The sequence below is a fragment of the Ursus americanus genome, chromosome 9 (genome assembly GCF_024610735.1).
Source record: "Ursus americanus isolate L20-20 chromosome 9, mUrsAme1.1.p, whole genome shotgun sequence".
In the NCBI taxonomy this organism is placed as follows: Eukaryota; Metazoa; Chordata; class Mammalia; order Carnivora; family Ursidae; genus Ursus; species Ursus americanus.
Window position 1 is genome coordinate 16,628,461 of NC_142135.1, and position 25,296 is coordinate 16,653,756.

The 25,296-nt window shown below is 43.7% G+C and overlaps 1 protein-coding gene across 8 annotated transcripts; it reads left to right on the plus strand.

Annotated features, from left to right (window-relative positions):
• The first annotated feature begins 5,734 nt into the window (after positions 1-5,734).
• On the plus strand, positions 5,735-25,296 carry C9H8orf76 (chromosome 9 C8orf76 homolog). Of its 8 annotated transcripts, none has more exons than XM_045805703.2 (7): positions 5,920-8,743; positions 8,957-9,052; positions 9,257-9,372; positions 9,801-9,944; positions 14,034-14,491; positions 19,024-19,156; positions 24,778-25,118. In XM_045805703.2, exons 3-7 carry the CDS (start codon positions 9,340-9,342, stop codon positions 24,973-24,975), a joined length of 966 nt encoding a protein of 321 aa, XP_045661659.1. In that variant the 5' UTR covers positions 5,920-8,743; positions 8,957-9,052; positions 9,257-9,339; the 3' UTR covers positions 24,976-25,118. The 8 variants fall into 8 exon arrangements, with proteins under 8 accessions (XP_045661657.1, XP_045661654.1, XP_087720771.1 ...); XM_045805704.2 differs by having other exon boundaries at positions 9,280-9,372; XM_045805701.2 differs by lacking the exons at positions 5,920-8,743; positions 9,257-9,372; positions 24,778-25,118 and adding exons at positions 5,735-5,906; positions 25,166-25,296.

Genomic DNA, 25,296 nt, shown 5'->3' on the forward strand with positions numbered 1-25,296 from the left:
TTACCACACTGTTTTGATTATTTTAGGTTTATAGTAAGTTTTCAAATCAGGAGTATGGGTCCTTAACTTTCTTCTTTTTCAAGATTATTTTGTTTACTAGGGGCCCCTTGCAATTCTATATAAATTTGAGGATTGGCTTTTCCATTTCTGAAAAAAAATTATTTGAAATTTGAATTATAAACTATGGAAGCAATTATGTTGAATCTTTAGATTGCTTTGGGTAGTGTTGACATCTTAACAATATTTAGTATTCCTATCTATGAACATGAGATGCCTTTCCATTTATTTAGGTCTTATTTCTTTCAGCAAGTTTTATAGTTTTCAGTGTACAAGTCTTTCACCTCCTTGGTTACATTTTACTCATAGATATTCTTTTAGATGCTATTGTGATTGGAATTGCTATCATAATTTGTTCTTCAGATTGTTTATTGCTGGTGTATAGGAACAACTAATTTTTTTTTTAAAGATTTTATTTATTTATTCGACAGAGATAGAGACAGCCAGCGAGAGAGGGAACACAAGCAGGGGGAGTGGGAGAGGAAGAAGCAGGCTCATAGCGGAGGAGCCTGATGTGGGGCTCGATCCCATAACGCCGGGATCACGCCCTGAGCCGAAGGCAGACGCTTAACCGCTGTGCCACCCAGGCGCCCCAGGAGCAACTAATTTTTGTTTGTTGATTTCGTAACCTGCAGTTTTCCTGAATTCATTTGTTAGCTCTAGTAGTTTCCCTGTGGATTCTTTAGTATTTTCTATATGTTGGATTATGCCCTCCTTAAACAGATGTAGTTTTACTCTTTTTCAATCTGGATATCTATTATTCTTTTTCTTATGTTGAACCACTCTTGTATTCCTAAGATAAATCCCACTTGGTTATGGTGGGAGGGCACTGGGAGGGGCTGACGAAGGAAATGGTGAGCTGGGACTTGGTAAGGTCAGGGAAGGTTGCAAGATGAATGAAGGATTTAGGGGTGGGGGTAGAGGGGCAATGTGGGAGGCCCATTCCGGAGAGGACCAGCCTGGCTGCAGAGCAGGATTCAGTTAAAGAAATGAGGTAGCGAAGGGATAAAACCTTTAGAGGTGATGGATATGTTCATCATCTTGAGTGGTTGGGGGGGAGAGGTTTCACAGATATATACCTATGTCAAAATTCATTTTAAATATGTACAGTTAATTGTTCGTCAATTATACCTCAATGAAGTAGAAACAAGAACACTAAAAAAACAACAACAATAAAACAGTATGAGTTAGTTTGGTAATAAACTGTAGATGGCTTTGAATGCCTAAGGAATGTATAGTTAGTGAGGTGTCAGGCTTTTTCAAAGGACCTCTAACATCTCCCTTGGGGCAGGAAGGAAATTAGTAACCTCAGGCACCCATTTTTTTTTTTAAAGATTTTATTTATTTATTTGACAGAGACAGTGAGAGAGGGAACACAGGCAGGGGGGAGTGGGAGAGGAAGAAGCAGTCTCCCAGCGGAGAAGCCCGATGTGGGGCTCGATCCCAGAACGCCAGGATCACGCCTTGAGCCGAAGGCAGACACTTAACGACTGAGCCACCCAGGCGCCCCCAGACACCCATCTTTGAGGCCCGGATAAAACTTCCTCTTGCTTCATAGAATTTCTAGATTTCTGGGTAATTCCAAAACCAATTTGCAAACAACCAGTCTTCCCACCATTGGTTAAAGCCTATGGTCAAAGATAATATTTTGGTGTTCTGGAAGGGAGTATCTTTGACAAGCAGAAATAGACACTGAGCAGGGCTCAAGACTGGGAGGGGTGTGGAGGTCTGTAATTTCTAAGTATAGTGAAAACAGTCTTGTACTCTGGAAGCACCCCTGGGTCTGTGGAATGATATCCCCAAGAGACTAGAGTCTAGCCCGGGGGCTCCCAGCCAAGGCTAAAGTGAAGACCCCAGCACTCTGCCTGGCACAGTGACTGCAAATTCCATAGACCACATATATATGTCTACTTGGCTTCCTGCCACCTACCAGTCCCAGAGCCGCCCCTGAGCCACCAGGAGACCACCAGAACCTCCAGCCTTTAGCTCTTTGAAATGGCAAGGACATCTCACTCTTTGGCCAACAGAATCTCTCGGCCAATGACCTGGAATGGGGACACAGAGTGATGCATGTAATTTTCTTCTGGGGGCTTGAATTTCCCAGGTTTCAGAGGCCATCTTGGAATGTGTGCAAGCAAGGCAGAGAAAGCCATTGTGCAGAGACACAGAAAGAAGAAATGAGAGCCCCTAAGCCTCCAGAACATGAGGCAGGGAGAGCCAGCCTCAGATTCAGTTCTCCATGTCTTCATGAAACCCTGCCATTTTGGTTCTGGGGGCTAATTAAGAACATAAACTTTGATGTCAGACAAAGTTGATGTTGAGTCTGGTCTCTTTTACTCACTACCTGGGACCCTGGGCAAGTTACCTCTCAGATCCTATTTTCTCTGCAAAAATGGAAATAATAATGTCTAATTCAGAGAGAGATATTGTGAAAATTAGTTAAAATGAAGCTAACGGTGTCCACAGCACAGCCTAGTACATAATAGATGCTTAATAAATGTTGGTTCCTCCCGTCCTTCTCAGAAAGGACCTCAGTATGTGACTTAGAATTGAGAAGTGCTCCTGTCTGCTCCTCCTGCCACTTCCTGTCCATTCAACAAGCATTGATTGAGCAGCTCTGGGCTAAGGCCTGTCTGGGGGCTGAGTTTCCAAGAGTGAGAAAGACACCATGTTTAACTTCCAACAGTCCACAGTGTAGTAAATGCCAGAATGGGTAAAAGCATGAAGGAATTAGAGGAAAGAGGAAGGAGAGCTGCCTGGAGGAGGTGATATCTTGCAGTGGGGAAGTCAATCACACCCTTCAATCAAAATCAGATTTTTATAAATAAAAATCTATAAAAACAGATTTTTATCACAACCGACACAATCTTAAACACTTGCAGAATTCTCTTTTACTCCCTAACAGGAGGAAAAAAGCCTAACACTTAGCTTTTCCCAGGTATGTAAGTTGTATTTAATACTTACAACGTGCCCTTCTCTTTTATTCATTTACTCTCCTCTTTTTATTTTTTTAAGTAGGCTCCACACTCAGTGTGGGGCTTGAACTCACAGCCCCAAGATTAAGAATCTCATGCTCCACCTACTGAGCCAGCCAGGCGCCCCTTCTTTTTTATTTTTGTATTTTTTTTATTGATTATTTATTTGAGAGAGAGAGCGAGCGAGCGCGAGCATGAGCTGGAGAGGAGCAAAGGGAGAGGGAGAAGTAGACTCCCCCGCTGAGCAGGGAGCCTGACGCTGGGCTCCATCTAGGACCCTGACGCTGGGCTCCATCTAGGACCCTGGGTTCATGACCTTGGGATCATGACCCGAGCTGAAGGCAGACGTTTAACGGACTGAGCCACCCAGGCACTCCCATGCCCCTCTCTTTATAAAAATGACATTATCGAGCTGCCTGGGTGGCATAGTAGGTTAAGCGTCTGGTTAAGCACCTGCCTTTGGCTCATGTCATGATCTCACTGGGATTGAGTCCCGCAGCTCCCTGCTCATGGGGGAATCTGTTTCTCCCTCTGCCTGCAGCTCCCCCTGCTTGTGCTTGCTTGCTCTCTCTCTCTGACAAATAAATAAAATCTTAAAAAAAAAAAAAAAAAGAAAGAAAGAAAGAAAGAAATGACATTATCCTAGGGCCTCTCTATCAAATGAGGCAGTGATTTAAAACTTGGGGTCCAGATGCCAGGTCCTCAATACTGATAGGGGCCTTTGAGATGTTTTCATTATTGCCAAAGGCCCAATGTTAATCACGTTTAACCTTTCCCCAGGCTTCCTGGGGTCCATAACAGCTACCTCTTTGTTTTCAACTAAAACCCTAACACACAATGAGGCAATGCTGGTAGGCTCTGGCTGGGCAGAAGCTTGTATTGGCTGTTATATAGGACTTGGATTCAATTTTTTAAGGAAAATGAAGCAATTATTAGTTAATTAATGCAGTTTTATTGTGTGCACAAATCCTCCACAACTTTGGGGGAAAATAACCGAAAGGGTCCTTAGTGGTAAAAAGGCTAGAAACCCCTGAGGTCAGGAATCCTGAGTTCAAAGGACAAGGAACTGTCTCTTATTCATAAGCTGCCATTCTGTGGCTTCTTGACCCATGCAGCAGAATACCTAGCTCAGGTAGTTGGGCCAGGAGGAGGCTGGGTTGGGGTCGGGCGGTGGGAGGTGGGGGGCACAGGAACGAAGAGGACGGACATTCCAAAGCTAAACAGCCTTAAAAAAGAAAAAACTGAAAAAAAGGTTCTCTCTGCTTGCCTTTGCTTTGTTCTTTGCACCTGAAACAGGAATTTTGAATGAATACATGTTACTTGCTATCTGACGGGCACTTTATGCGCATTATCCTAATCAATGCCATTTCACAGATTGAGTCACGCTGCTAGTGAATAACTGCACCATGATCATGAACCCAGGCAAATCTGGTGCTTAAGGCCCTTTCAACACTATGCTGTATTGCCTTTTCTGCTAGAACAGGGCATATTAGGATTAGGGCAAATATCTCTACTCTCTTTAGACTCCATTACTTCTGGATGATGATACTATGGATACCTATTTTTCTTCTATTTTTCTATAATTTCTGAATTTTTCCTAATTAGGACTATTACATCTCTGATGGGAAAACAAACTTTTCTTCTCCTCCTCCTCCACCCCTTCCTCCTCCTCCCCTGCCTCCTCCTCCTCCTCCTTTTTTTTTTTTTTTTTTTTTTAATGACCCTTCTATGGGTGAATGAATCGGTAACTAATGTCTGGAGGCTGTCCTGGTGAAGCCTTCCACTCAAGCCTGTTGGATATATGGGCTGGTTCTAGATTTGAGGAATGATAAGCTGAGAGATGGATTTTGAAACGTTGGGGAGTGGATCAGGCTCTCCCAGGGTGAGTTTGTGGAACAGAAGATTGGGTTGAAGAAAGAAACTTGTAAGACAAATGGTGGAAGAGAAACGGGTGAGCGAGGAGAAATAGAAAGAAAACCTGCTGTGTAATATGTCACAATAATATTGTACTGTGCGATATTGGCCGGTATTTTGTCTATAATTTCAAGTTTACCGTCTCAAGGAATATCTTGAATGTATAAGAACCTTAGTAAATGTTAGTTTTAGACTTCTGGAATTTGATGTTTTTCTCCAGGTAGAATTAAAAGTCCTTGAAGGAGCATCCAGAGTAAATTTCCGTCCTCCATTCTATAAATACGTGAATTCTCTGGTCTTTGTTATTGGTGGCGGTGGTGTCTCTTTTCCGGAGACAAAGGGACTAGTGATTGATTTCTGTATTTCTCAGCTCTTAGCCACGTAAAAATTGGTCTTAAGCAAGTTACTTAACCTCTCTCTAAACCCCAATAGCTTCATTTGCAAAGTGGGAATCACTGCACCTTTCACAAATTGCTGGGAGAGGATACAAAGTGCAAAAAACGTGCTTAACACAGTGCCACGTACGAGTTTTAAAAAAGCTACCCTGGAGTCAGTGCTTTTTGATGCGTGCAGGTAACGATCTCTCTGTCCATCTCCTGAAACAGAGCAGTCAAACACTCCGAACCCGGCTTCGATCAGTTTGTCAATCAGATAAAAATCTAAGTTCCACCGTGACTCCACGCCAGCGGCGGGCCAAATCCCGGTTTGGGCAACCCCCCACCCCAGACTACAAGTCCCAGCATGCCGCGCTCTAGCCCTGGCGGCCCCGCCCCTTCCGTGTCGGCCCCGCACGTGGGCGCCGCTCTAGGCACCACCCCGTCCCGGTGCCGCGGCGGGCGCGCCATGGAGACCGGGTGCTGGTTGCTGGGCGGCGAGTTCGAGGACTCGGTGTTCGAAGAGAGGCCAGAGCGGCGGCCTGGACCGCCGGCGTCCTACCGAGCCAAGCGCTGCGAGCCGCAGGTGAGAGGACGGGGCTTCTGGCCCCTATTCCGACTCCCGGCCTTGGCCTCCGCGGGTCCGGGGCAGGGAGCGCCTCAGACGCCCCACTCCCGCGCCGCCGCCCACGGAACCCAGGTTGTAGCTCTGCGGATGCGCGCCGCCTCGCCAGGCCAACCCTGCGCCCCCGCAGGCCTCCCCTCCCGTTGTCCTCCCTCTCCCCCAGGAGGCCGGAGCGCTTCAGCAGCCGCACCCGGTGGGCCTGGCCCACTGGGCCCCGAGCTGTCGGCGAGTAACTCGCACGGGGCGTTTGGCGGGTGTTCCCAAGGCTCGCTGTCCTGAAATCTTCAGTAACTCCTTGCGCCCTCACTGAGTCTGCAACCGGGCAGTCAGGGGCCTCCGAAATCCGGCCACCGCCCACTTTCCAAAACTTGTCTGCTTCCCAGACAGCGCGTCCCACCCACGGGCCTGCCCTTGTTCAGTGAATTCTCCCAGCCCACGTCAGCCCCGCTCGCATGGTCAGATCGTTCAATAATCTGTCCTAGTTCTTAGAGCACACCTTGAATGCCGCCGCCTCCAGGAAGTCTTTTCTGATTCCTCCTTCTAAGCAAATACGTTTGTCTTTGAGCGCCTCCTCCCCATTCAATTTGTATTACAGCACTTGCCAATAACGTAAAGCTCTTCCACCCGGAGTGCTAAATGATCACAGGAGAGTGGGGGCTTAACTTTATGTCCTCCAGTGCCTGGCAGTTTTTGTCCATGATAGGAACTCCATGAATATTTTGAATTGGTAGAATATTGCTTGGTGTTATTGCACGTATGTAAATCTCATCTCACGTATAAGAACTACAGTACTATTTATCAGAAACTTAACCTGTTTCAGCCACTGTGCTGGGTTCCTTTACCTGTACTGTCTTCATTTTTCCTTAAAACTGTTGTATTTAGGGGTCACCTGGGTGGCTCAGTGGGTTGGGCGTCTGCCTTCCACTCGGGTCGTGATCCCAGGATCCTAGGCGCCCTGTTCAGCTGGGAGCCTGCTTCTCCCTCTCCCTCTGCCTGCCACTCCCCCTGCTCTCTGTCTCTCAGTTCAAACAAACAAACAAAACAAAAACAAAAACCTTTGTATTTAAAGATGTCAGGTGCTCAGTAATTACTGAATTATGTTTGTTTATTTAACTTCCTTTTCTCCTTATCACATACACTCTTTCAAAGTTACCTATAGTAGGGGTGCCTGGGTGGCACAGCGGTTAAGCGTCTGCCTTCGGCTCAGGGCGTGATCCCGGCGTTATGGGATCGAGCCCCACATCAGGCTCCTCCGCTATGAGCCTGCTTCTTCCTCTCCCACTCGCCCTGCTTGTGTTCCCTCTCTCGCTGGCTGTCTCTAGCTCTGTCGAATAAATAAATAAAATCTTTAAAAAAACAAAAAAACAAAGTTACCTATAGTAGTTGATTAAGTCGACTAAAAACAGGAGTGGACTTAAAAGCCGTGGTTGGTTATGAGATAGGACCGTGCCCTGCAGCCTTGGCTTAACCACTGCCTTTCAAAGTGTCAATTCCTTATTTGTAATTTGGGAAAAACAATATTTGCTGGCTCACACGGTTGTTGTGGAGTGAAGCGGGTGAGCTACTTGGTCAGCTGTGATGTGCTGTACACTTACAAAGTAAAATCCAGAAATCACTCGTCTTTAGGATTTGTTTGGCGTCTGATGCTGCCCATGAGCTCGGAGAGGCCTTATTCAAGTCCTGGTGATCTCCCTGGGGGTAAAGCCAGGAGCTTGGGTCAGGAGACTTCTGTTGTCCCGGCTCAGATTCTCTGTGGGTCGGAGGTTGGCCTTATCCACTCTTTCTCATAGTTCTTCCCTCCTTCCTCTTACCAGAAAGGGGAATTTGAAGCCATCCCTGTCTGGATGGTTGCGGACCTGCAGGTTACGTGGGAGAATAGAAACAGTCATTTGAAAGCCAGTTTTTCTTGATCGTTTCCTGGTGGGATTGTGAAAATTTCATCAAGGTTTGCAGTTGGGCGGTTATTATTCAGCAAGTTGGGGTTGGCATTGTGACTGGAAAGCAGTGGAGCGTGAGGGAGAATTACGGGCTCAGAACATAGACTTGTTGACTTAACGCCGTACTTCAGGGACAACAGAAAAACAGCAGTTACTAGCTTTCTTCGCTGTGGTGGATCAGGCGAAGGAGAGAGACTATTTTACTAAGTAAATAGGAGGCAGTGATACCCAGGCAACACTTTTAGAAATAGAACCAAGCAATTTGACCACAACTGCAGTTGCATTTTAATAGCATTTACCTGGGTAGACCACATTTAGCCTCAGTATGTTCTACTGTGAGTAAAAGGGAGATTGAACTACTACCCTGAAGCTGGAAAAACTGGCACACAGACTGCTTTTTGTTATACCTGTTTTCTCATCTTAATGTTCTTTACTCACTAACCGAGAAATCCCAGTCTCGCGTTCCTGTCTATCAGTAGAAAAGTGAATAAAATATTCCAGATGGGCGTTTCTTCAAACTTCTCTTCTCCAGGTCTTTGGTATTTGATTGCATGGAAACCTCCTTTCAGCCTTAATCTCTTTGGTTAGATTCTACTTTTTGCTTTTACGACATTTTCATAAAAGGGCTGTAAGTAAAGGTAATTCCTCTTTCTTTTGTACTTTCCATAAAGGATCGTCAGTCCCGGTTCCATCCGCTCTAAAAATGTCCCTACAGGGAAACCTGTCTCAGTCTAAAGAAGCAGTGGGAACTGTGCTAGTAAAAAGGCAGCCTCCCAGACACCACGACCGCATCTTGAAATGCTCTGGATAGAACCGTATATGCCTGTGCTGCTTTTTCAGTTGAGAGGTTTCTTATTATTGGTATGTTTGTGACTCACGATAATCTTAATGAAAACTGAGCCATCGCCTACATTGTCATTCTTCTTATTGGATGTTTTCTTTGAGTCTCATCCTAAAGAAGTATGTCAGTTTTTTGAGGTTTAATCAATTATGTGTGGGAAATTGCTTCTACCTGAGTATGGGGGGGGAAGCATAACTTAATTCTCTGTAATTTGCCATTTTCACAATTTCTAGTGGTTTTTTGAAGAAACAGAGAGCAGTGATGATGTCGAAGCTCTGACTCTGAAGAAATTCAAAGGGGACCTCGCCTACAGACGGCAAGAGTATCAGGTAGAATTCAGCATATATAAGGTGGCACTACTTAACATAGGCTCTTGTTCCGTCAGTTACGGTATATTAGTTTTGAACGTGGTGTTTGTGAGGGTGAATTTAATCTTCTGTGATAAGTGTTTGTCATCTCAGGAACCCAGGTTTCTGTCTTTTTTTCTACATGGCTCTATATCATTGGTTTTGTTTCCTGTGTCTACAATATAGGGATCTTTTTGGGATGCTTGCAGGTCTGTTTCCCCAGGTTCTTTATCTTCTCATTCTGCGGGAGCCTCTAGCCCAGATGCCTCATGGAGTCACAGGAGCAGAGCACCCCAAAATGTGTAAGAGAGGGGAAGAACAAGTAGATACCAGGTTGCTTTACATATAAAATTTCATTTCTTCTTCACAAAAGTCTTACTGTTATCTTGCTGATGAGAGAAGGAAGGTTGTATAGCAAATTAGGGGCAAAACCAGGATTCAAACCCTTGTCTGTTTGGTTCCAGAATACGCTTCTTCCTACCGTACGGTGATATTTTCCATGGTAGTAGCGGTTATAGTCTCCAGCCGTTTCTTTTAGAAAAGAAAGCCTTTTAGAAAAATGTACTGACAATTACTGAAGCCTTCCATAGTTCATTGTAGAGTCAGTTATAATAATACCTTGTGCCAAGAAAAAAAAAAATCATTCCTGTAACTGAATCCTTTTTTCTATATTTTTGCCTCTCTTTTTATCCCTTCTCTTCATTTCCTTTATTTAACAAATAATTGGCAGAGAGCACTGCAAGAGTATTCCAGGATCTCTGAAAAACTGCCGTCCACGAATTTTGCCATGAAAAGGGATGTCCAGGAAGGCCAGGCTCGGTGTCTGGTTCACCTGGGAAGGCACATGGAAGCATTGGAGATTGCTACAAACTTGGTAAGTGGTTTCATTGCTTATATTCCTTTTACTTTCCTGGGATTATTGAATAGTTTATTTTCTAAAAACAAAAAACAACTTCTTGCTAGCAGCAAAATCTCTGGGTTTGGATAAGTAGGAGAAAATCTTCAGTGGTGTAAGAACTTTAGAATGATGAACAGTTCGGAGCCCTAGACAGTCAATTTTTGTCATATTTTTTCTTGCCTGTGTTATGCTCAAAATTCTTCATTGCCTGAAAATCTCATTTGTAAAAAAAGGTTTTACTCTTGTTAGGAGTAAACGTTCAGAGTAGGAGGATCATCAGTAATGTTTTTTTCTTTAATTTTTTTTTTTTTAGGTTTTATTTTCCAAAATTTCTACAATGAACATGGATTACTTTTGTAAACAAGAAAAAAGTTACCAAAAAACCCCTAAATATACTGAGCCAAGCTTAACAGCCTTTTTTATTCTTAAATGGAATTCACAGAATCCCTTTTTTAAGGGATAAAGAAAAGCAGTTATTTGCAATTCTAGATTGTTTGTTTTTGTTTTCAGATAAAGGCATTTTTTTATTTACTTCTGGTTTTTCTGTGTGTAAATTTTATGAGTATTGGTCTACGTTGACCAATCTTAGTTTATAGATGACCAGTTTTCTTCCTCAGAGGGAATTAATGAGGCACCCAGACACTGATCTTGAGCCCTGCGGATCAGGTTGACCAGAGGTCAGCCTAAAGTATGCACGCAATTGAACTGTCCTCCTCCATCTCATTAACTAGGAAAAATCCCCAAATTTACTTGCCGATGGGGTTCATTGCCTAGGACCTCAGCCTCTTGCAGTGAGAGCAAATCTCGGAAATTGTCTTTAGAACGTGGAAAACAGCTGTGTCTTGTTCTTCTTTTTCTCCCCTCTAATAAATGTGGGTTAATTCTTAAGCCGGAAGGTAAGATTACCTTGTTCAGGAAGCACGTAGCACAAACAGTGAACTTAGTGGGATCTAGCAGCGTTCATTCTTGGTCTCCCGGGTCTGCGGATTAGCAGCAGTGATGGCCCATTCGCTACCGTTTTCTAGACATCAGGCACCCATCCTTGGTGCCTGTTCTGTGCTCTGCTGTCACCTCTCTTCCTGGTATCTCTTGCACCTTGCCGCTCTGCTCTTCCCTGCCTAACCTACGGAAGGCAGTGGCAGTGGCGTTAGTGTCTGGATCATGCCTGTGGTTCCTTCCAGCGTAGGAAGTCTGTTCCTGAGGTTCAGAGAAACATCTGTTGCTGTCAGCAGATGCCAGGTGTCCAGAGCTGGGGATGTGGCGAAGCAGGAGGAAGGACCCATCAGAAGACCTTCAGCTCCCTGCCGGGACTGAGAACTGTCCATCAGGCTTCTAGGTACCGTGGTGGGGAAGGAACCAGCAGTACAGGCCAGTGCGTCTCACCCACCAGTCTGCATAGTTTCTCAAGGCCTGGCACCCCGTGTTTAGTTTTATTTTTAAAATTTCTTCCCTACTTATAGACTTTTCTCTTTTGTTACTAGCTCTGGCCTATTTCTGGGTTTGTCTCGGTAGTTATTGTCCTTTCGCGTTCTGTAGGGAAACAGGTCGGTATACAGCATGGAATAAAATAGCTCGTCCTGGAGTGCCCATCAGGGTATGAACACTTCATGCTCACAACTTTTAATTCGTCTCTCTTCTTAATGAATTTTGGACAAAATTTGTAATAGAAGTCATTTCTGTTTTATTTCTTATTTAATAATTAAACAGCTTACAGGAACTGATATGCTCCTGTGATAAGCTGTGGTTAAGGACATTGCTTTCTGACGGTAAATGACTCTTTTAAATGTGTGCTGTCTACAAACATTGACTTTAGTCCCACCATGTGCCTGGCTCTGGGCTCAGTGCTCCGGTGACAGATGGAGCATATCCATACCCTGCAATACACTGTGCATCTGGAGGGAGAATCCTAAGCCAGCTAACGCGCACCAGCTCTTCTAAAGTACCCTTCATTCTGTGCCTTCTGGTATGACTGACCGTAGCCCTGCTACTGGCTAGCTGTGTGGCTGCGGGCATGTTCTCTAACTTCGCTGTTGTGACTCAGCTCCCCCTTCTATGAAATGGGCATAATGATGGAACCTATTTTAAAGGATTGTCATGAGGATTAAATAAGTAACGTGCTTAGAATAGTGCCTGGCATATGTTCGCACTCCATAAATATTAACTCTTGTCATCATTATTGCATTTCAGAAGTAGTTGCATTATTCTGGAAAAGATCACACAAAGTCATTTACATGGAATTTAATTTCCAGAGAGTTATTTACTATTTATGCTATAAAAACCCTGCCATCGAAATCATGGTTTATATGTAACAGCCTCTACCCCAACATACATTCTCAATATGAAATGTTCCTAAACAGCGTAAAACACTATAGACTAGTCCTGGAAGAAAGGTAGCATTTCTTAAAGTCTATATGTGTTATTCTCCTTATAAATAAGAGACATGAAGATGTATTACTAGGTTACTGAACATGTTATGTTCGAGGTGCTAAGCTCTCTACTAGGAATTCAGCATTGAGCAAAAAAAACATTTGGGGGAAAAATGAGAGAAGTCAAAAGGCAAGAAACGGATTCTCAACTATAGAGAACAAACTGATGGTTACCAGAGGGGAGGGGATTGGGGGCAGGGGGATGGGTAAACTTGGTGATGGGGATTAAGATGTGCACTTTTGATGAGCAGAGGGTGAGGTATGGAAGTGTTAAGTCACTCTATTGTACACCTGAAACTAACATAACACCTGTATGGTAACTCACTGGAATTAAAATAAAACTTAAAAAGAAAAAGTTATAGAACTTTTCTGAAGGGAAAACTTTAGAAAATAATTTTATGTGTTGTCGGAACTGATCGAGGTTGAAATAAATGAGTTTTAAAAAGTAAAACAAAACAAAAAAAACCCCTTTTGGAACCTAATGGTCTATCAGGAAGGACAAAATACAAAACAATAGTATTAATAAAACGACATCTATTCTGTCATTAGGAAGGTGCGGTATCACCAGATAGGTCGCATGGAGCTGTATTTTCTGTGTTCTCACTAAATACATTAATATTCAGAATTCTCCCCAAGCTTGCCCTCACTGGCCTGTTTCCTCGGGCTGCATCCTGGGTAGTTTTCCTTGCATTTCTTGCCCATCGTAGTTGTGTGCAGGAGCTTGGTCTGGATACTAGTAGGCCAGGTTTTCTTTAGGCTTAAAATTAACTGAAAGGTAATTTTAGTCGGCCATCTGCTCTCCACAGACTAACGTAGAAAAAGAAGCCTTGTTTTCCCTAACCCACAGGGCTTTTGCCATGTGGCAAGTTAGGCAAGAGGTGGCGGCTCTGGTTAAAGAGACTTGAAAAGCATTTTCTGATCAGAAGGAAACCAAGCAACCCCTTCTGGCCAAAAATAATTGGCCTTGGTAATGGTTACCAGGGACGGCATTTGGATTCAATTATGATGCCTCATGAAGCACTGAGAGCTTCAAGGCTATCCTGTTTAAGATGTCTAAGCCAAGTCAGATTTGGAAATGGAGTCCATTTGAATCCTCAAGGAAATTACCATTTGGATTTTTAGAAAGCCTAGAATATTAAAATGGAACCATTAGCCCAGGGTAAAAAAAAGTTGGCCGGGTCTTTCAGCTATCTGGCTAAGACAATAAAGATTACAATAAAAATGGAAGATAAACTGACATTTATGATTTGGCTGCTGAATTTTGTCAGGCCACTGTCACATGAATTATGCTATGGTTCTGACGGGATGTTTGGGAATGTCTGGTGGTTATTTTGGTAGGTAGTATGTATTTCTCTAGGTTTACAGCTTCAAGCAGTTGTCTCTACTTGTAGCTACTGAAAGATACCTCTGATTTACAACATACACAGCTTGGGTTTTTAGGCGTCTCCATTTTTACATAGAAAACGTTCTGCAGTTTAAAGTTTTTAACTCTTGGGCACCTGGCTCACTGAGTCGGTGGAGCGTACAAGTGTTGACCTCGGGGCTGTGGGTTCGGGCTCCGCATCGTGTGTATAGAGATTGCTTAAAAATAGAATCTTAAAAAAATAATCAAGTTTTTAACTTTCTTTTTCCTCCTTAGGAAAATAAAGCAACTAACACAGACCATTTAACCACTGTGCTCTACCTCCAGCTGGCTATTTGGGCAAGTCTGCCGGACTCAGAGAAGACAGTTCTCTGCCTACAGAAACTAATTTCTCTGCATCCTTTTGATCCTTGGAACTGGGGCAAATTGGCAGAGGCCTACCTGAATCTGGGGCCAGCTCTGTCAACACTGTGTGCGTCATCTCAGAAACAGAACAGAGTCACCTCCAGTGACAAAACTATCAAATCCTCCTTTCCACACTCAGGAAAAGACTGTCTTTTGTGTTTTCCTGAAACCTTGCCTGAGAGCTCTGTGTTTTCTGTGGAAGCAAGCAGCAGCAATAACCAGAAGAACGAGAAAGCTCTGAAAAACGTTCAGAACTGCGCGGCAGACAAGAGGGAGGCAGTGTCTCTAGAGACTCAGATGAAAGCATGTGCCTCTTTTATACGAACCAGGTAAATGAAGAATGGATTCAACAACACACGGTACTAGGCCCAGGATGAGGGTGTTACTTTTCTAATTTTAGGCTTCAAAAAGTCCTAGTATAGATGTTTGGCATGTTTTTGAGATTTTTTTCCCTGTGGTCTGGTTGGAATCCTTTTTTTTTTTTTTTTTTAAAGATTTATTTATTTATTTATTTGACAGGATAGAGACAGCCAGCGAGAGAGGGAACACAAGCAGGGGGAGTGGGAGAGGAAGAAGCAGGCTCATAGCGGAGGAGCCTGATGTGGGGCTCGATCCCATAACGCTGGGATCACGCCCTGAGCCGAAGGCAGACGCTTAACCGCTGTGCCACCCAGGCGCCCCTGGTTGAAATCCTTTGAACATGTCCTTTTAGTATGTAAGATTTAGAAACAAAACCAGATTTGCCCAAGAATATGATTTGTATCAGTACTAAGATAAAATGTTAAAATTGAAAATCATTAAAATTGGGATAAGAAAATTAAATGTATAAAGCATTGACTAAGGGGAAGAGGTATTTTAAACAAGGAATTTTTCACTCATAGGTTCCACAGAAATCTAAAGACAAAAATTTGCTCTTGTGTTTGAATCACTATTAATAATATGAATAAACAGTGTTTGACTCATTCTACAGAGAATTCCCATGGTTTAGAGACTCCAAACACTTTAAATCCATAGTAATAAGAGTTTAAGGGGGAAAAAAAGTTTAAGGGAAAGGGGAACATACACTTGACCAAATTCTATAATTTATGAAACAGATTCTCTTAGGTCTCAAATGATGCCAGAAGAGTGTTGTTGTTGTTGTTGTTGTTGTTGTTTTTAACTCTGGAGAATTATAGAAATATTAACAGTGAGGCTTACTGAGAAGTGGTAGCTATGAAGCAAATTGTAAACTTTATTCAGCAGATGTTTAGTGTTGACTATGTTACTTTAATTCAGGAGTACATTGAACCAGTGGTATGCCAGGCACATGTTTGGTGCCGGAATCATAAAGATCGTTAGAAAGAGGCCCTTTGAAGGGCACTCAGTTGGTTGAGCATTTGACTCTTGGTTTCAGCTTGGGTCATGATATCCGGGTCATGGGATCAAGCCCCGAGTTGGCCTCCCCCGCTCAGCTGGATTCCCTCTCTCCCTCCATCCCTCCCCCCTATTCATGCTCTCTGTCTCTCAAATAAGGAAATCTTTTTTTTTTTTTTTAAGGCCCTTCCTTACACCACTCAGTGTGCTTGCAGAAAATACACGTATAGTCAGTGACAGGTGGCACAGGCGCTAACAGGGTATTAGTAGTGTGAGCAGACCCCTACAGGACAGGTAGAGTGAGCGGTTCAGTGTAGCAGGAAGAAGGAAACCTTTACGGGGGAGTGATGCTTCTGGCGGATATTTCTGGGCACCTTCATCAGCTATTGAGGGAAATGTGTACTGGAGCTTTATATGCGTTATTTCTTTTTAATCCTTACCCCTTTCTGGGGGGACGTTGGGATCCCATTGTAGAGACTAGGAAACTAACTTAGAATTATGCCGAAAGTGGCACAGCTCTGAAATGCTGCCCTGATTTGGACCCAGGCCTTTGATTCCACAGCTTGTGTTCTTTCTGGGGTATTTTGCTGACTCTGGAATATTCCCCAGATGAGAAGAGGCATGCTAGGTGAAGAGGCAGTAAGCAGTCCACTGGGTGGAAGGACCAGTGTCGCGCAGTGTCATCACACAGACTGCTGCAGCGACAGCAGTGTTGGTGGTGGAGCCGGAGAGGTGGGCCGCAGACCACAAGCCAGGATGATGGAGTGAGGAGGAGGAGGGGTTTTGGAGTCTGATCTCATTGTAAGGAACTTAATAAATTGTTCCTGAGTGAACGAGTGTGGACTCCTCCACTTGCTAGTGGTCTGACTTTGCACAAGTTACTTTGACTCTCTGCTCTCCAGTTCTTTCGTCTTCGTCTTCTTGGAGGAAAGGGGACATGCCTTCTTCGTGGGGTTGTTAGAATTCAAGGATCCGAAGCTCTTGGGGTAGTGCGCAGTATATGGTAAGCATTCGGTGAAGGTTGTACTTGTATTAGCAGAAGTTGTTAAATGTCATCTTAAAGAATTTGGTCCTTATGCTGAAGGCCTGAATAGTATTTGAGGTTTTAAATGTCCAAACAGTGTGACAAGAGCTGTGATTTCAAGAGAGAGATCTGGTGGCTGGGAGGAGATTTTGGAGGAAGGAGTTGGGATCTCGAGACACCAGTGAAGGAGCTGTGAAGTCATCGGTGGGTGGTGACGAGGATCTGACCTAGGGTAGTGCAAGTGTAATAAAACGAGGAGATGGACGTCACTGCAGGATGGAATAGACAGAACTTGGTGACTAGCTGAGGGTATGGGAAAGGCAGGGAGGGGAGGGGGAGCAAAGATGTCCAAGACGAGTCAAGAGTCTACCTTGGATGGTGGCACCTTTTGCTAAGACAGGATACATGGCAGGAGGAGCAGAGCAGACTTAAGGTGGAAGTAAAGATTTTGGTTTAATGTGCTGAGATTCAAGTGCCTATAGGACATCCAGTCGGGAGCTTTTCCCTAGGAGGAGTTGAGCTCAGAAGAAGGGAGCTAGAGATAAAGGAGTTTCAGGAGGGAGATTAGCAGCCAGATGACAGAAGTCAGGTAGGATCGATTCTGAGGAGAGGCTTTGGAAGTGAGGAGGTCATTTGCAGCCTTTGAGAAGGTAGTTTGAGTAACAGTGGGTGACCAGGCATAGGGCAGAGGGCTGAATGAACATGAGACAGAAGAAGCAAGTGTAAGCTGTATTTTCTAGTACTTTCAGGAGCAAGAGAGGGGAAAGCAAGGATATCAAAGATAAAAGGGGTCACAAATGTACGTGCTTCCAGAGGCCAGGTAGGTAACATAAGCGGGTTTGAGTGAATTGGGAGAATGTGGGTCAGAGCACGCTCTCCTACCAGACTCTCTGGTCACTTCCTGTTTCCCTTACATAAGTGCCCTGCTTCTTTCCATGGCCTGCGAGATATTGACCTGGCCTTTCCTTTTTTCTCATTTACTAGTTTTTTGTTTTTGTTTTTTTTTCTCTCCATTCCAGCCACAGTGATCTTCACAATTTTCAAACACATCAAGCTAATTCCTGTGTCTGGGCCTCCTTCCCTGATATTCTGGTGGCTGGCCCATCATTAGGTCTTAGCTTGAGTGGTGACTCAGAAAAGACTTCCTTCACGGCTCCACCTGAAGCAGATACTTGATCCACCCTGCTTGGATTTTTTTAATTTTTTTAAATTTTTTTATTGTTTGCACAGCACTCCTCATTACCTGAGGTAATCTTGTGATCTGTCTCCTTCCATTCTTTGATGCAGGAACCTGTTTTGCCTGCCAGTATCTCCCAGTGCCTAGAGTAGTGAGTGTCCATTCAGGACATGAAATGACTGAACAAGAGAGCCGAGTGCTTGTGGGAATAGCAATAAGGACCAGTGAGGCCTGAGGGAAACTGGAAAATCTACACATTCAGTATTTTGTTTTAAGATTGATTCATTCATTCATTCATTCGAGAGAGAGAGAGAGAGAGAGAACGTGTGAGTGGGCAGGAGCCTGGAGAAGGCAGAAGGAGAGGAAAGAGAATCCCAAGCAGACTCCCTGCTGAGCGCAGAGCCCGATCTCACCACCCTGAGATCATGACCTGAGCGGAAATCAAAAGTTGGCTGCTCAACAGACTGAGCCACCCAGGCGCCCCCACATTCAGTACTTTAAAAAACAATGGAGGGGCGCCTGAGTAGCGCAGTCGTTAAGCGGCTGCCTTTGGCTCAGGGGTGATCCCGGCGTTCTGGGATCGAGCCCCGCATCAGGCTCCTCTGCTATGAGCCTGCTTCTTCCTCTCCCACTCCCCCTGCTTGTGTTCCCTCTCTCGCTGGCTGTGTCTCTGTCAAACAAATAAATAAATAAATAAAATCTTTTTAAAAACTAAATAAAAAACAATGGAGAGAAGGAGCCATGTGACAAGGACGGGAGGGCAGAGGAAAGGGAAGACCAGGTTATGCTCACGATGGAAGTTAGCGGTGAGGCAGTTGCAAGGTGGTCATCAGAGGGTTGTCAAAGACTTGACCCTGCTTTGGGTAAGTAAAGTATGCTGGAGGATATAATTAGTCCTCCAGGTCGAGTGGCTGTGCGTTCAGGGGATTTAAAGGGTCACAGAACACTGACTTCAAAGGAGCACATCCCGACACTTTGTGAGGAGGAGCCTTTGATTAGGAAGCTTGTCCTTTTCACTCCAAATAGTTTGTGCTTTCAATCACTTGACTTCTACAGGAAGCCCTTTTGAGGTTTTTCTCCCTAAACATTTCTTTGAGAAGCATTGGTCTAGGAATTTTAGAAAAGAAGACTCTCCAAGGCACTTTGCTCAGTTTGCTCAAGTGGGAAGCTTTGGGATTTAAATGAAGGTGAGTACCTTCCCTGGCCCGGTAGGACTTCCATCGGCCCAGTACCTGTGCCCTCTGCACGCATTTCCTCACTGCCTTCTCTTACCTGTTGCCCACACATTGGGACTTACTGTTTTTCAGGCTCTTGCTTCAGCTCACCCAGTCTCAGCAAACATCATTTGCTTTGGAGAGGAACTTAAGGACTCAGCAGGAAATTGAAGATAAAATGAAAGGGTTCAGCTTCAAAGAAGACACTTTGCTGTTGATAGCTGAGGTGAGTGTTCGCATAAACCCTAGGGGTTTATGTGAACCAAGGCATCAGAGGTATTTTTCCTGGCTCTGGTACCATTTTTTAAAAAACAGCCAAATCTCCTTTATTAAGGGACTTTTTCCCTTCTTTACGTGCCTTTTGATCACTTAATCTGTGAAAGCAGCCTCTTCGTCATCTTTCTCCTGCAGCGTGCTAGAGGCAGGGGCTCTGGTTCATTTTCCTGTCGGCGCTTGTTAGTACCTGCTTGCACATCATAAATGCCCAATAATTGTTTTTTGAGTGCTGTTTAAACGAATGAATGAATGTTGGCAGTCTTACAGCGTTTCTGTACGTTTTTTCCTCCATTTGTCCTCATAACACTCAGAACGGCCTGTGGGACAGGGGGGCTGGGAGCGAGGCTCATACAGGTTGGGACCTGCCTAAGGTCAGATTTTGAGCTGTAGAGCTAGACCAGCGCCCAGCCCACTACAAGTCCGTTTTCCTTCTGTTCCACCTTCCTACTACCTTGATGGTTGCAAAGAAATTAAAATGTCAGGGTTTGGTTTTGTTTGTTTGTTTAACCTTCATTAGTTTTTTTAAAAAGTGATGTTGAAATTACTTACGATCGCATTTGGAGATTATGTTTGGATTTAAGTTATTCACGCTAGTTCCTGTTAGTATGTAACTGAAACTTGACAGTTCAGGTACTCTTCCCATGAATTAAGTCTATATCCATATCCATCCTAATGTCATTCTTTCGAGAAGTACTTATTGCATATCTAAATTGCCAGGCTCCTTTCTTGCTTCTCTAAACTCCCACTTGGACCCCTTTTCCCTCTTATGGGACCACGCTCTCCTGTCTCTTCTCTGTGAGCCTTTTTCAGCCTTTCCTTTGAGCCCACAGACATGCTCAGTGGATAGCCTATCCCTCCTAAGTTTACTGTAGCCTTTCCTTAGTGTTTGTTTTCCTTCCTCTTTCTGGTGTTCATAGCTATTGGCCACCCACTTTCTGTTTCCTCTTCCCTTTACTTCCGAATGGCCGTATCAGTCTGATTTTCTTCTATATTCTTAATATTCCTCTGCCTCTTGGAACTTCCTAGTTCCCTCAGTGTCTTAAATAATGACATTCTCAGAGGTTCCACTTAGGTTCTCTGTTCTCTCTGCCATCTCCCACAGAAATCATAACCACACATGGTTTCAGTTGTCACCACTGGGTTGATTACCCTCTAATCTGTATCTCTAGTTCCATCTCTGAAACACTTGTCTCACATCTCAGACTAGACACCTCCTAAGTGACTAATCTGAAGTGACGATTGCTGATCCTACTGTCACTGCAGGTACAAAGTGTCTAAAATGGAGCTACTCAGCAACACGCTTCCTGGTCAGTCTTCTGTCAGTATCTAGCAGAGGGGAGTCGGGGAGAACCATCTCTTCATTGTAGACTTAGTTTTTTTCATCAGTCCTGTCTGTCATTCTTTTATCCAGACCTGGGAGCTTGCTAGCTGTGGGCCGTCTCCTCTCCTTCTCACCTCTAGCAGGCACCCAGCCACCCTTCCTTCAGGTCCACCTTCCATTTCTCTTGCACCACCAGCACCCTTGTCCTTATGACCTCATGCTTGGCTCACAGTGACCTCCTGGCTTGTCTCTCCTCGCTTCCTTACTCTCTCCCCTCAGATCTGTCTGAGGTTTATCTCACAGCATTGCTCTGAGCATATTACCTGCTTGCTCAAAAACTAAAGCGTGTCACCATCACCTCAGAGGTCAGGTTTGGTTTAGGTGCCTCCATATGATATCCAAGGCCTTCCAGAGAGTAATCCCAGACTTAGGACCTTGTAATTCCTTTCACAAATCTTTTGCGTCCTGTAGACTGATCTGCCACATCTAACAAACTTGTCATGGGTTTTCTCATCCCCACCCACTTACTGTATCATCCTCAGAGACCCCGCTGAAGTCCCACATCTAGGAAGCTTTCCCTGAACGTCCCTGTCTGTGGCAATGGCTCCCTCCTTGAGCTCAAGGAGAGTCAATGCTTGAATAGATAGCACTTTGCCCCCCCCCCCAAAATACAAGAATATGTCTTATCTTTTCAACTAGATTTTAGGTCTCCTTGTAAGTAAGGTTATCCTTACAAAGAAGACATCCTTACAATATGTCTTAAACATCTTCATACTCTTTACCATGCTCAGTATATCTGTGGACCGCGCGGAATAGTAGTTCTCCACCCGGACAATGCATGTGAAGTACCTGCAGAGCTTTTTTAACAGGACAAATGTCTGGGCCCCAATTGGGATTATAATATACATTTCATTTTGTGCTCTGTTAATCTTACTTTGTGACATAAGCATGACCCTGTGTCCTTAAATATCCTTTGATTGCATACTTTTTTTTTCGTTTTATCGTCGTTTTAATTTAGTTAGGATCTAGGGGCACCTGGCTGGCTCAGTCGGTAGAGCGTCCAACTCTTGATCTCAGGGTCGTGAGTTCAAGCCCCACGTGGGGTGTGGAGCCTACTTTAAAAAAAAAAAATTAAAGGATCCATATAGGAACCATATTTGGTTCTTTTGTCTCTTACACTCTTTTATTCTGTAACAGCTCCCCTTCTCTGTTTTTTTTAAGATAAAAAATATATATAACATAAAATTTGCTATCTTAATCATGGTTTAGTGTACAATTCATTAATTACATGCACAGTGTTGTGCAACCGTCAGCACTATTTCCAAAATTTTTTCATCATCCCAAACAGAAACTCTGTAACCATTAAGCAATAATTCCCATTCCCCTTCCCCCCCTCCCTCCAGCCCCTGGTAACCTCTAATCTGCCTTCTGTGTCTATGAATGTACCTACATTAGCTGTTTCAAGTAGTGGAATCCCATAATATTTGCCCTTTTATGTCTGGCTTATTTCACTTAACATAATGTTTTCAAGGTTCATCCATGTTGTAGCCTGTGTCCAAACTTCGTTCCTTTTTATGGCTGAATAATACTCCACTCTCTGCGTACACATCACATTCTGTTTATCCAGTCCTCTGGTGATTGGCGCTTGGGTCATTTCCACCTTTTGGCTGTTGTGAAGAAGGCTGCTGTGAGCATTGGTGTACAGGTGTCCGAGTATTCCTGATTTAAATTCTTCTGGATATATTCCTAAGAGTGGAATTTGCTGGGTCACATGGTGATTCTGTTGAACTTTTTGAGGAATCGCGAAACTGTGCATTTCACCTTGTATTTGTTATTTTTACCAACATGACATGATCGTGACCCTGTATCTTTATTATTTTTTTTAAGATTTATTTATTTTAGAATGAGAGAGAGCACACGTGGTGAGGAGGGGCAGAGGGACAGGGAGACAAAAACTCAAGCAGATCCATGTGGGGCTCAATCCCACAATCCTGAGATCACAACCTGAGTCGAAAGCAAGCGTTGGACACTCAGCCGGCTGTGCCACCCAGATGCCCCGACCCCGTATCTTTAAATACTGTTTGAATATGTATTTTGTAATGGCCGGATAGTAGTCCAGTTTATAGCTTTTGATGAGCTATCATTTATTTACTTAAGTCGTCTGTACTGAACATTTAACAAATATTAAGTATTTTAATAAGACTTTGCAAAAAAAGTCAGTGTATTTATTTATTCCTTTTAGAATAGATTACTAGGAATAGAATCACTAGGTTAACGTATACAAACATTTTAAAGACTTGAAGCTCATTTCCAAATTGTGATTCAGAAACTCTGTTTCAAGTTACATATCCTGTTATGAGAATACTGATTTGCCTTCTCCAGTCCTAGATATTAGGTCGAACCATGTGAAATTGTCAATAGTCGATCATTTTGACCTATAAAAACAATATTACACATATTAACTTATTTTTTAAAATCTGCGATTTGATTGGTAAAAAATGGCACTTTTTAGTGTTAATTTGTTTGATTACTCTTAAGATGAACGGTTTTTTCATATGTTTATTGGCCACTTATATTTTGTGAAATACCTAGTCATGCTTTTGCTTCATTATTCTATTTGTATGTTTCTGTTTTTCTTACTAATTTTTTAAGAGCTCTCTCTATACTAGGCTTACTAACCTTTTATATGTGCAGTATTTTCTGAGGTGTATGATTTTTTTGGTATATAGAAGTTTAAATGTTTTTATATGGTCAGGTATTTTTGCGGGTATTTCGACAGCTGCGAGTGATGCACCTACTAGTTCCTCCTTTTGGAACATTGCATCATCTGGTTATTACTATTATTCAGTGCTCTTTTTTATTAAAAAAAAAAAAAGACTTTTGGTGTTATATCCCAGATTTAAAAATACTGCCTTTCATTGAGTCCAAGAAGTCATCAGCTGTAAGACACATCATTATTTGATGGGCCACTAAAAGAAAAGTAAGGAGCCATTTATGCTGCGACCCGCCCGTGTTGTGAGGTACCTCTTGATGTCAGAAATGCTGAAATACAAAATTGTCTTAAAACTAATGAAAACACCAGGCTTTAATAAATGCTGACAATTGCCTGGTTAAGCTATTCATCTCATTAGCTCTTGCCTAATACAAGTAGTCTTTGATATTTAGAGTCGGTGGAAACCCTTCTTTGAATGGGTCTCTAATCCAGTGTAATTTGAGTATTCATGAACACATTGGATCTCAGGTTTTCAGGAAACTTAGGTATCATCTAGTCCGAATCCAAGTAACTTAAATTCCCTTTACAGCACCCCTGCCAGATGGCTCCCTAACCTTTTGTGCCAACGATCTGCAATGTGTTGAGACTTAATTTTAGTTCGCTGTCCTTACCAGAGATGAGCTCACTTAGTGGGTTCAGGTGCAGGCTCCCCACGACTGAATTTCGGCCCGTCTTACCGGAGCAACCAGCACAAGCTCTGGGCCTGATTCTGACCTGTAGGGGGCAGTGTTGTGCCTTCAGAGGGCAGCCAGCTCCTCAGGTCCTGGGGGTTGCTGCGACAGCATCTCCGGAGGGATTGGGTCTCTCTGGGTCAGGCAAGGGGACTCGCCTGTTTGCTGCCTTGGACTTCCTTGGAGCAGTTCTGAGAGGAAGAATGCCCCCACCGCACCCCCAGCAGCAGTGTTCGGCCGGGGCTCTGCTTTCTGGTTATTTTATGAGGAGGGAGAAGCACTCGCAGATGCGTCCGTGCCAGCAGAAGGTGATCTTTGACTTAAGAATGTTGACGGGGCACTCCCTGTAGGAGGAATAGCTGCCACATTCGTATTCCAGTGACTTGTTCACCCAGGGGAAGAGAAGAGGAGAAGTGTGGGGTATTTTACCTCTGTCGTCCTTGGATCGCTGCTTCTGAACAAACATCTTTTCAATATGTTGGGATTGTCCCCTGGCTGCTAAAGTATTTCTGCTGGTTTTCTCTCTTTCTCCCTCCCTTCCCCTTCCCCTTCCCCTTCCCCTTCCCCTTCCCCTTCCCCTTCCCCTTCCCCTTCCCCTTCCCCTTCCCCTCCCCCTCCCCCTCCCCCTCCCCCTCCCTCCCTCCCTTCCTTCCTTCCTTCCTCTCTCTCTCTCTCTCTCTCTCTCTCTCTCTCTCTTTCCTGATAGGAAACCCTTTACACTTGATGAGTAGCGTACTCTTCCACACCACGTCTGCTGCCCCTTTTATGGGACAGGTTTTTTTTTTTTTTTTTCCCTCCTGCTGCAGGTTATGGGAGAAGATATCGTCCCAGAAAAAATAAAAGATGAGGTTCACACAGAGGTGAAGTGTGTTGGCTCTGCAGCCCTGACTGCCTTGGTGATTGCATCTTCGAAAGAATTTGAAGACAAGTGGTTCAGAAAGATCAAAGACCACTTCTGTCCCTTTGAAAATCAATTCCATACAGAGATACAAATCTTGGCTTAGTGGTCCCTTTAAAAACAAAAGAAAACATCCTGCACTGTTTTAATTGTCCTTGTTTACTTCAGACAGAATCCACTGCTAATCATGGAATATAGTGAATTTAAAATGATAATTTATGTTTTATAAAAACAGCTTCTCACAGATTATTTCTACTGTGTTCAGTTTCTTGATTTTTTGTTTGTTTTCTTTGTAGATTTTTGCCATTCACTTATCTTAGACCTGCTCTTCCTTTAGAAGATACCTGTTGGGAAGGTGTAGAAGAGGCTCTTAGATATTTTTTTTTTAAACAGGCACTGTGTTATAATCAGCAGTAAAAGTATCCAC